Source organism: Hyperoodon ampullatus (assembly GCF_949752795.1).
Source record: "Hyperoodon ampullatus genome assembly, chromosome: 18".
Taxonomy (NCBI): Eukaryota; Metazoa; Chordata; class Mammalia; order Artiodactyla; family Ziphiidae; genus Hyperoodon; species Hyperoodon ampullatus.
In genome coordinates, this window is record NC_136931.1 from 24,480,672 (window position 1) to 24,493,349 (window position 12,678).

Sequence of the window (12,678 nt, forward strand, 5' to 3'; positions counted from 1 at the left end):
ATTAAACAAACAGCATTTTTTTTTAAAATACCAACTTCCAAAACCCTGTCATTGTTCCCAGTGCTGCTTCTAGGCCAGAAGTTTTAGGCATTTACTGGACAGCAATCAAATAGCCTTGGAGTGTGTTTCAGATTTGGGATTCATGAGTATCAGTGATTAGACTGATTTTCATTTACTGTGGCCTCTGGGAAACTGGTAGATGCATGAGTATGTGAAATACCAGCAGTGAGATAATAAAATTACTAGAACCCAGCAATGCCTGCAAAGTTTATTTATGAATATGATGCAGATAGTGATAATTAATCCTCTGGACATTCCTTAGCTCTTTTAAGAGACAGAGTGTTCATGATATCTGGAGCAAAACCCATGTCTTTTCAGTTATTTTACAGTTAAACTTGGAACTTCGTTGGTCTAATCAACAATCATTGTTCCCCAAGAAAAGGGTTTTTAGTCTTTTTTTTCCCATAATACAACAGATTGAAATGTTTTGCAATGAACACTTACTTCCTCATGCTCAGGATTATTTTGCAAGCACTGTTAATTCAGATATGCCTCTGGGTTCTTAAATCCTTTCTGAATTTCTCTAATCATCCTGGGGGTTAGGCATGGGGTTGGTTTGTAAATTCCTGGTGTATAGATGCATGTCAGTGTCTTCGTTTCCTTTATATCTAAGTCTTTACTGTACCAGGAACTATAACTTCATGGTACATGTTTTTGCCAAGGAATTCAGCAATAAGCTATTGTCAATAAAATTAAGTGTTTTTTAATATTATTCCAAAGTGTTTAGTGATGCTTGTGTTTGGTGGGGAAGATTCACAGAAATGCCTTTTTTCTTGGTATTTGCATCTGGTATAAGCAATATAAATATCCTTTCTAATGAAAAAGAAATAGCTAAAAGGAGGAAGGAGTTATCCATATCCCTATATGTCTGTCTATCTATCTACCTATCATCTATCTACCCATCCATTTATCCATCCTTCCTTATAGGTAGATGTAGGTACAAATAAGAGACTGATCTATGCTTTATTTTTAATCTTCACAACCAGACAAATAAGTAGATACACATAAATAAGTAGACATACATAAAATACATATATATGTTTGCAGTGAAATCCACTAAAATATTAACAGTACAAACCTACAGACAGAACACTATGGGAAATTTATTTTTTTCTCACTTTGTTATAATAACATAGTCTTATTCTTAATGATAGAATAAATGTCCATAAACACCATGTAAAAAAATAAAATATGCTAAGCTCCAAATAGCCATGGACGATGTTTCATATTTAGCATTAATGGGTACCAATAAATCGATTTCATGTGCACTTCTTAGGAGGTCACCTCAACCATGAAGGTTTTCTTCAGTCCTTCCTCCTAGATGGGATTGTACATGTCCTTGGTCTTAGTTTGCCCTTCTACAGATATGGAATACCATAGACTGGGTGGATTAAACAACAAAAATGTATTTCTCACAGTTCTAGAGGCTGGGAAGTCCAAGATTAAGGCACCAGCAGATCCAGTGTATGGTGAGGGCACATTTTCTGGTTTACAAATGGTTCTCTTCTTGTATCCTCATTGGCAGAGAGCAGGGAGAGAGCCTATGTCCCCTTCTGTTTCTTCTTCTTCTTCTTCTTTTTTTTAAAATGAGGTCATTAATCCCATCAGGAGGGCCCTACTCTAATGACCTATTCTAACCCTAACTACCTCCTAAAGGCCTTACTTCCAAACACCATCACATTAGGAGTTAGGATTTTAACATATAAATTTTGGGGAGACACAAACATTTAGTCTACAGTATCCTTCTTTGAGCCTCTGTTCCATCCTGTTTTAGTTTATTTCACTGCTTATTTATAGACCGATATTTCTAATTATGCCTTGTGTTCCTTAAGACATACAGGTTTTTGTATTTGGCATTCCATTGCCAAAGCTCAGATACTGGTGTATAAAAAGGATATTAATGTTGTGAAAAAAATAATTCCTGTATGATCTTGATACTTAGTGTTCCCGAGAATCACTTGGCTATAGACACAAAGCATCTTAATGTTGTCTTATTTGGAAGAGTTTTGTCAACAGAGAAACTACTAACCTGCCCATTTAAAGTTTTAAATTTCATGAAATTGTGTGTTGTAAATCTGCCAAAATATGTATTCCAATTAAAAAAATTTTACTAGAGAATCAGTAAACATCTGATTTCTACGGACAGAGACAAATAGGAGACTAAATTTATATTTTACTTAAAATGAAAACAAAACAAACCAACAGCAGCAACGACAGTAACACATACATACCGTGTAATCAAATGCAAGTTTTACACAAACACACATTTCCTTTGAACTGCCATAAATAACTTGCTGGCTAGCGCCATCCTGCTTTGGGCTTGGGTTCACTGTTTTATATGTTATTTTGTGGCAACTGCTAATTATCATAAGCTGTCCAATAAATGTGATGGATTGTCCAATTAACTCTTCATCAGCATCCATTTTTGAAGATGTTACCTATTGAAACTGATGGCAGTTTATGACCTCCATGTTGCATATGTAGCTAATTACTCCTTAGACAATAATTATTAAGTTTCTTATGCTGCATTCAGTCATTTTGTTTTACAAATTATGATGCCATTGTGTTTCCCAATTCATTTGACTTTGCAACTATGGCTCTCTAAGGATTACTAAAGGTCTGCTGTGGAATGTATGGATCATAGAAACATTGAAGTAGATTACAAATGTATCTGTTTTGTAGGTTTTCCATCGACCGGCACACCGACCTGGAGAGACAATTCAACGTTAATGCAGATGATGGGAAGATAACGCTTGCAACACCACTTGACAGGGAATTAAGCGTGTGGCACAACATAACAATCATTGCTACCGAAATCAGTAAGTGCCTGGGTTTGTTACTTTCTTCCTTATGTGGCTGAGTTCAGTTTATGCCTAGGGATCATATGACAAGTGGTCCCAGTTTCTATTAGATATTTTGGCATTGGAACTTATTTTATTGTTCCCGAGGAGCCTTTGAATGCATCGTCTCAACATGAAGTAACTTACACTGTGGTAAGTGACCAAAAAGTTGCAATATATGTGGGAAGGAAACATTCTTCTATCCAAGTATTCTTATATGTATATCCATTGTTCGGTCATCAAAAACAGTGTTTTGCATATTAAAATATGGGGAAAGATTTAGTATAAAAGGGTAGGTTAAAAAAATAGAATTTTTAAATAATTCTATAATTCCATAATTTAAATAAGTGGACCCTAACATATATATTATATTCGATATGGAAACTATTACTCACATATTTAAACTATGCATATACACATACATATATACATGCAGAAAATACAGAAAGAAAATTTACACTGTCAATACATATCATTTTGGGGAGATGAGATGATAGATGATTTTTTGGTTTTGTTTTTTAGAATTAATATGTCTTACACAGTAATCATGGACTATTTAAAATTATATCTTCAACGTAAAATTTTTCATAAATTACATGTGAAAATGTAACCTTTTTTTCAGAGGAGGTTCTAGGGTTGTTAAAATAACACATGTTAGTCTTTCTGCCAGGTTTTAATGAGCACAGCTTCTTTGATTACACTTAATGACACTATAATTGAGTCTCTAAACAATAGCTATATGGTGAAATTTAGTGCTATTCTGTCTATGAGAACTCACACTCTGTCTCACCAGTTTTTTTGTTTTTTTTTTTGTTTGTTTTGTTTTCCTTGCTGTACGTGGGCCTCTCACTGTTGTGGCGTCTCCTGTTGCGGAGCACAGGCTCCGGACGCGCAGGCTCAGCGGCCATGGCTTACGGGCCCAGCCGCTCCGCGGCATGTGGGATCTTCCCAGACCGGGGCACGAACGCACGTCCCCTGCATCGGCAGGCGGACTCTCAACCACTGCGCCACCAGGGAAGCCCTCACCAGTTTTTTTTATTATACAGAACATGTGATATTCATTTTCTTTCCAAGCAAAAGACATTCTGCATGTTACCTGACTTTATTTTTCCATAAAGGAGCTGATGAGGACTTCACAGTTTACACAGTTCAAGGGAGACATTACATTCTTGAGGGAATTAGGGTAGAAGGAATCTGAATAAGGAAATAAAAACTCACAATAAGAAAGATTCATGGGCATACATATGTAAAGGACATCAGCCCTAAGATCTGCTCTATGCTGTCTCTAAATCTGCTCCGGTTTCACAGCTAATGTCTCTGAGATATGTTGATAAATGTGTCTGTAAGAGGAAGAGTAATCTAGACCTTCATGAAGGGCATGGTTTTTCCTTGTTCTGAGATGTGGGGTGATGTCTTCCATGGAATCTTACTAAAAACAAAAGAAAACAAAACACAACCACGGTGTGAAAAAGTGACGATTCAAGAGTGAAGAATGTTTCTTTTGGCAACTCAAAGCAGGCAAAGAACCTGCTTGATATGGAATGAAAAAAGAGCTTTGGAAACTTCGGTGTTTTTCCTTATTAGAAGTACCATTTTCTTCTCCAGTATGTGACTCTGGCAATAGTTTTCCCTTGTAGCGTTAAGGGATAAAGGAAACAAAGCATCCCATTTGGTGGCTTTGGTTTATTAGAAGTCTTAACCCCATCTAGATATGAAATTTTTACAATTAACAATGTTGAAGCTGCATATCACCTTAAGCCTCTGAGAAAAACTGTATCTATTTAGATTGGTTTGAGGCTATATAAAAATGCTCTAAAGGACCATGGTTTTCTTTAAAGTATGTAGGCAATAATTACTTTTAAAAGAATTTTCTCATATATTGCATATAAAAACCTACTAGAGTTCGCCTTAATCTATGACACTTTTTTTATGAGATGGATGCCTTCACTTAAATATTCATCAGGGAGGCCCTAATTATAAGAATCCAGGTACTCCACTGTAAAGAGTAAAAGGAAATGAATATACAGAATAGGTGGTTAGGAAATATTTCAGGGGCAATCCAGAAACAAAAGTCTCATTTGCAAGGAATCACAGACAAGTAAGGAAGACAGATACAAAAGCAGATGCTCTGGGGTAATGAGCTGTTAATTCTAGGGTGACAAGGGTACCAAACCAAATAAGGGAAGACATTCATTTGTTCATTCACTCAATAATTATTTATGGAGTCTTTGGTACTTGCCAAGCACTGTTTTAGTGACTAAGGATATAGCAGTGAACAAAATAAGCAAAAACCCTGGAACTCTTTAAGTTTTCCTTCTATTGGCACTTGGAAGCCCCTGCATATAAAAGTGTGAGTTGGAATCTGCTGATATGTCTATAAAGAATGACACAGAGGTGAGCAAGAAGGTGATGAGTATTGGGAATTACAAGCAGTTCCATGTTGATGGTGTGAAAAAAGAGTATGACCACAAACCTCCTTCAATGAACATAGGATTGATTAAAAAATATTGAAATATAGATCAGATAAGGTTTTCTTCATGGCTTGAGAGAAATCACTCAAGTATGTCCCAGATTCAAGGTTACATTAGCTCCATAGAGAGCAAATAGGAAACGGTTCTGTCCACGTGACAACCCTCAGCTTTACTTTGAACCTTAGAGATATACAACCCAAAGTTACATTATTCTGTTGACATCAGTGGGAGTTATCTCACCTTTTATTACATCCTTTTTTGATTTTTTTTTTTTTTTTTTTACTCAGAGATTGAAAACTAAACTTTTTTTTTGACTTCTTGCATGTAACTTTCTTAAAACCAACAAGATTGAGAGTACAAAAGAGAACTTTAATTTTAGTCTGTAAAATATAAGCTGAGGTGGGCATAATTCTAGAAATTTAAATGTAAAATTAGGTTATCTTTTTTTTCTAAATCATGAAAGGAAGTTGAAATAAGATCACAGAGAACTTAAAAAATATTGGAATTACTATGAAAATGGCTTAGAAACTTGTTTTCACTTGGTTTTATTATTTAGCCCATCATGTAATGTTTATCTTCCAAAGCCGCAGACCATGTCTTGGAAAAAAATATTAAAGGGAGATTTATTGTATTTGGATGAGATGAATATTTAAAACCACCCAGGACAATACAACCCCACAGGGGGAGGTTCTAATAAAGATAAAGAAATTCATTCCAGGGAGAACAATTTAAAATTACTCTCAGATCACCATCTCTTCAGACAAAAGATTTAAGCAAATGAAATTAAGCTAAAAAATGGATTTTAGGAAAGTCCATCTGTTATCTCTTAATGAGAATGAAGATGTCATCCTTTATCCTCTTGTGCCAGATTCACTTAACCAAGGCTGAGATGCTTCACTGTGTATATTTCCCAAGAATTTCAGTGGTAATAGATCTAACTTGCCATCACAATCAACAGGCACATCTCATTACATGATCTGGCAGTTAGATGCCCAAGTGCTAACAAGAGATTAGGCTTGTATAGAGCATCTTTGCTAAGTAGCTTTGCTAGTAGGATCCCTTGAAACTATTTTGCATGGCTGCTGTGTACCATGGTGGTGAAGGCTTAAAGTAAATTTAGCTAAACACTGAAAAAGTATTATGTAATCCTATGGTGCATTTAACTCACATCAGTCTTTGAAAACAGGTACTATTACTGTATGCATTTTCCAGTCAAGGAATCTCAGACAGAGGTTAAGTAACTTGCCCAGAGTCTCCAAGAGAGCAAAGGGTGGAGACAAGATTGGTACCCTTGTTGCTTAACTGCAGATTACATGCTCTTAGATCCCTTCTTTGGGGGGAACCCTCTCCTATATCTTCTTTCCTTCCATCCTCCTGCTTAAATCGAGCTTCTGACACTGCCACATCATTTCCTGAAACAAGCGAATGAAATAGTTCTTCTGTGCAAAGCAGAAGGCTGGTGCAGGGACAAGAGTGCAGTGGAGGAAAGAATAAGCCTGCATTTGCTCAGGCCCTCCTATTCTAACGTTTATAACCCAGGGGAGGAACATTGCCTAATGGACAAAGCCAGGCTTTGGAACTGTTCAGATGGGAGTTCCATTCCCATTTTCGAGATCAGGAAACTGAGGAACATTTTAGGGGACCGCATTTTTCAATGAAGTTCACAGAGAACTTGACACGCCCAGCTGATCCCAGTCACCTGGGTTATTGTTCAAACCAGACTTCTGGTGTTTGCCTAGGACCTATGGAATCAGAAACTCAAGGCAGCCATTCAGGAATCCACTTTTCGCGAGTTCTCCCACCTCCCCTCCACCCTCCCCATCAGATTCACATTATAATTTAATTACAATTAATATAATTTTATATTATAAACATAATTATGATATTTTGAAGGAAGGCAGAAAAAGGTGACGTGTTCTTCTGTTTGTGTGTTTTGGTCTCTATTTTGTGTTATTCCTGTGGTGATAGGTGATATTTCACTGAGCTGAGGTTTGAGCTAAGGCTTGTCAGATGATGCACAAGATCCCTTTAGGTTGGGTAGTGTAGTAAGACCTACTTAAGAGAGCGACATGGGTAAAAAGCTCAGCTGTCAGAGAGATAAAGGATATTGGGGGACGGTAAGGGAAAAATTTGCTTATAATAGAGTCTCTGCAGGGGCATTTCAGAGGCATTGAATGCCAATTTTAGTGTGTCCTTCCCATAGAAAGTGGTGATGTGGGATGGAAAGTGGGGAATCCCGCTGACACTGTGTACCCGAGAGCTGGCAATTGGCATTAGAGAAAGCATACTACTCTTGGTTACCTGAAAGTATTGTAAAGCAGGAAGCATATAATTGCCCGTTAAATTAATCTCTGAGTTATTGATAATGCATTGCTCTAGCCTACTACAGTGGGCTGCACACAATATTGTCAATGAAGCTTTTCACTAATGATGGTTAAATCTCCCAGGGGACATACTAGTTTGATAGCACTTAAGGAATGTTTCTTCCTGACATAGGGCCCAGCTGCCAGAATAATTGCTTTGTCCAACCCAGGCTACTTAGGAAAAATACATCTTTATAGGGAGCTCATTGTTTCGAGAAATTTTGGGTCCTGGAGTTGGATGGAGTTGGCCACATTTTGCCCATATAACCTTGGGCAAATTATTTCCTCTCTCTTGCTCTCAGTTTTCCCACCTGTGAAACGGGAATCATAATTGTTCTTTTAAATTTAGGTTATAGTAAGAATTGAATTAAAAGTGATGGTACTATACCTTTTAGCTTAAAATCTATCTATAATCTTTAGTAACTGATGAATAAATCACATATGTTCTTGTTAATACAGCCCTAACCTGAGGCTTTGAATAACAGCTTAATTTTAAATTATTTATTTGGTTTATATTTTCTTTTACCCCTTCTCCCCACAACAACAAAATTGGTAGTCGTGACCTGTGTGTTACTGCTGGGTGCAGTTGTGTTTCTTCATTGCACAGCCAATATGTTCACTGACCTTCCTCTTGTCCCTGGTTCGGGCATGGTGGATTGACCTGTGCCTAAATAAAAACCCTCGAAATGAAGCAGGCATATTCTTGGAGAGCCTGATTGAATTAAGGACTTCAGATTTTATATCAAGATCTTGTTCAAAATGTGCAGTGTCTCTATCTATTGCCTGTGGCATAATCAGGACTAGAGTTTCTTTAAGATCAATATCATTCCCTTGTATAGAATTGAGTGGAAGCAGATGGAGAGAAGCTGTTGTCCAGTTCAGTAACTCTCACAGAAGGGAAAGGATGATGAAAGTCTGAGGTGAACAGTAAAATTCAGGGGCAGGAGTGGTTACGGGCTCCCAAATATCAGAGAAGCTGTAGCACTATGGCTGACTGTCTGGGAATATAGGCACATGGCAAGTTCCTAGCAAGATCCCCCTACCTCAGACAAGCATGCTGGTGCTATAAGGTAGAGATCAGTATTCTTAACAATAGAGATTATAATGAAGGGAAGTGGAAATACATTATGGGAAAGTGAAGGGGAAGCTACAGTTTCCTGGGAAAGAGATCAGCGTACAAAATAAGATTTCCCTACAGGGAAGATGGGAGTGTCATTCCAAGTTCAAGGAGAAGCCTGATACAGGCCCCGCATGAATATCATTTTGTGGGTAACCCACACCAGATTTATTTTAGCCACTATAGTGCCCACTTCATGTACAGCTGCTCCAGTTACTTGAATACTGACTTGGGAATCTCTCCCTTAGTTCCTCTTTGTTCTGCATCCTTTCTACCGATATCCTCCCACCACCTCTCCATCTCTTTCATCTTTATCCCTCTTTTGTTCTAATCTACTGATATTTAGAAAAAGCCTGCAGATTGAGACTGGAGCTATATCAATAGATTTTAACTAGGAACTCCTTTAAGATGTCACTATGGCTAATAGCCCCTTAGTCCTAACCCAGAAAAAGGCAGAAGGTAAGAGGCTTCCATCCCTATGTCTTGCCCTGGTCTGTCTTTATAAACCACCCTCCTCAAATCCTTAACAGTAACTCCTTCTGTGGACAACTGTAGATAAAGGATAGGAATTAGGCAGCAAATAGTAATTCAAAGTTTTCAGCTGCAAGTTGTAGCAAACTGACCAGTCATAGCAAATGGTCATCTCCAGATTTGAGGGTACCAGATTAAGGGGGGGCAGGTAGGGGAGGTCCTAGATATGTGAAGAGATTATAAAGATTGGAGGATAGTAAGTTGATTTACCCTCAGCTACGGTTTCTCTGGGGACAGAGGAAGCACATGGACTTGGGAAGAAAGTGCAGACATCAGTCTACAAGTCAAAGAGAATAACATATGAGTTAAGTGGCCAAGTTTATAAGTCAGTTTGCTTGGATGGAATCATAATTTTTTCATTCAATCACACTCACTCCATTGGTAAATTACTTCGTTCTGTGGCTTAGTTTCCCAATTTATAAAATGGGGGATATATTGAAACACCTTTAGAGGTGTGTGATAAGGAGTGAATATGTTTATATCCTAATATCTTTCCTAACATAGAATAAACTTCTGGTAATAATGCTTATGCTAATATTAATGATCATAACAATAGTTATAAAGTAAACATTAATTTTATCACTTTATATAATTAAAGAGGATATGCCTAAAGTAACCTTTTTGTCATCAAGTAAAACCACCCAGCTTTATTTTGAGGATATACAAATTGTTAGTTTTTGAGGACGTATCATCCTGAGATGATTTGGGAGGTATAATTTTCCACAAAAATATGTATCCAAAAGGAGGGGCTTCTTTCCTCTTGTCAGTCCTGGCCAGCTTGGCAACCTTAAAAGCCTCCTTCTTACCCCAAACTAAGGTCATAGTTACTGTTACCACTGCTTTCTCAGACAGCAGTAGTGCTTACTAGGTAAAACCAAACTATGAAGTCAAATTTTCAGAGCCAAAACATATGCTCTATGTGTGATTTGAATAAGTCACATAATCTCTTTTAGCCTCAGTTGCTGTATTTGAAGTTTGTCATGACAATTAAATGATGTAATACCGGTAAAATGCATAAAATAGAGCCTGGCATATAGGAAGGACTCAATAACGTTTCTTCTTTCCCCTCTCTAGTGCCCCTCCCCGCTTCTTCCTCAGCCTCCTCTCTATCCTTCTCCAGACCAAACCTGGTGCCTACTCTCTCTTGCATAAACATAAACTTTATGTCCTTTATCTATACATTCTATTTGTCACTCAGATCTCCCTTTTTCTCCCAGCCACTTGGGCTTAGGAATAAAGGGAACCAAAATAGTCATATGGACATTGATTTGTATTGGTTCACTTCTGCTGCATAATAGACCGTGTCAAAACTTAAAATGATAAAGATGTATTTCTCGTGGTTCTCTGGAGCAGCTGAGTGGTTCTTTTGGTCTGAACTGGTTTTGCTAGTCTATCTGGTCAGCTGGTGGCTTGTCTGGGGCTGGATGATCTATATTGGCACCAATTGTATATATGACAGGCTAGTTAGGCGTTAGTTAGCACCTCTTCTCTGCTCCACATGGCCTCGCATCCTCTAATAGGCTAGCTCAGCTCCTTTGGTGCTACTCCCAGGCTTCCATGGAACAGCAAAAGACTGGGGAGCAAGTACTTGCCAAGTCTCTATTTGCATCAAGTTTGCAAATCCCACTGGTCAAAGCAAGTCACATTACCAAGAGCAGGTTTAAGGAGTGGAGAAACAAATGTCACCTCTTGATGGGAGGAGTTGGAATTTCCAAATATTATGGGCATTCTTTTTTTGAAAAATTAATTTCACACTGGGATGCTAAATCTCAGTACATATGACCAAGAATGATATGGATCTGTAGCCTACACACATAGGTACTTCCCTTCTAGATTCCTCTTCTCACATACATCTAAAATTCTCTGCTCTCACGTCTTACTTATTTGAGAAAAAGGATTGGACACAGTATTTCTAACAGCTGTCAACTGGTTAACTATAGATTCTTTAGAATTTCAACTTAAATAGCAATTTGTATTATTCATAATAAATCTATTAGCACATTTTTAATGCTACAAAAATTTCTCCTACCTGACTGCTAGTGTAAGCTTTATCAATTATTATTAATCATTTGCTATAAGGTCTCAAAGATCCATGCTCTTTGCCTTTAAGAGACTGGTTGAGGCTTATAATACCCATTTATTTGCTTGAGGTTTTTTTTTTTTTTTTTTTTGCGATACGTGGGCCTCTCACTGTTATGGCCTCTCCCGTTGCGGAGCACGGTCTCCGGACGCGCAGGCTCAGCGGCCATGGCTCACGGGCCCAGCCGCTCCGTGGCATGTGGGATCTTCCTGGACCGGGGCACGAACCCGTGTCCCCTGCATCAGCAGGCGGACTCTCAACCACTGCGCCACCAGGGAAGCCCTGCTTGAGGTTTTGAAAATACATTTTTTTGTTTGTTTGTTTGGTTTTTTTGGCCATGCCGTGTGACTTCCGGGATCTTAGTTCCACGACCAGGGATGATCAAACCCGCGCCCACAGCAGTGAAAGGGCTGAGTCCTAACAACTGGACTACCAGGGAATGCCTTGAAAATACATTTCTAAAGGGAGAAATTGGTAGAGTCCTTGTTCTCATGAGACATTTTATTATTGCTTTGTTATTGATCACTGTTTTATCCTGGGATCCTAGCACAGTGGGGCTCCCAGTACATATTTGGTGAGTTAATGAATGAATAAAGGAAATAAGAATTAATACCACAGGATATTAACCTGATGATTTCTGACTCTAAACAGACACTATTGATTAATTGGTGGAAAGGATCTCTGCTTTTAATATACCCCACTTAGCTCTTTGTTAAAAGTCTTGGGCAGACAAGCACATAGGCACAATGGCTTTTCTGGATTTTTTAAAGTCATTCTTTCCTGAGTGACTGAAGCTGAGGCATAAAGGGCAGGAATGACTATGCTCTCCTTGTATGAAAATTGTGGGGCACTGACTGTGCTCAAAAGGAAGGATTCCCATAGAATATTAACCAATCTAAGGTCAGAGACAGAGACCATGAGAAAGGTGCTGGCAGAGAGGAGCCTCAGGTCCTCTCACTTTTTCCCCAAGGAGCCAGGCTTCTGATCTAAGAACCTTTATTTCTCTTCCCTCTGAGAGCCTGAGGCAAGCCCTGAATTATGCCAGCCCACACTTCATTACCCAACGAGCCCGTTTATCGTTTAATCTGATATGTATTAAACAAGTGGAAGCAGGTTACAAAGCAGCAAAGCCTAAAGAATGAAAATGCAGCATGTTTTCTGATTACAGGACTCCCTAATCCAGAGCTTAGAAGTCAGGGCTAAAAACAGATGCCAA

At 38.3% G+C, this 12,678-nt stretch overlaps 1 protein-coding gene across 1 annotated transcript in view; it reads left to right on the top strand.

Moving 5' to 3' along the window:
- CDH8 (cadherin 8) overlaps positions 1 to 12,678 on the top strand; it is a gene marked incomplete at its 3' end in the record, with an annotated part of 356,559 nt that overhangs the window by 237,281 nt on the left and 106,600 nt on the right. Inside the window, exon 7 of the mRNA XM_079723723.1 lies at positions 2,743 to 2,879. Coding sequence (XP_079579849.1) covers positions 2,743 to 2,879 — 137 coding nt within the window. The remainder of the gene's footprint in view (positions 1 to 2,742; positions 2,880 to 12,678) is intronic.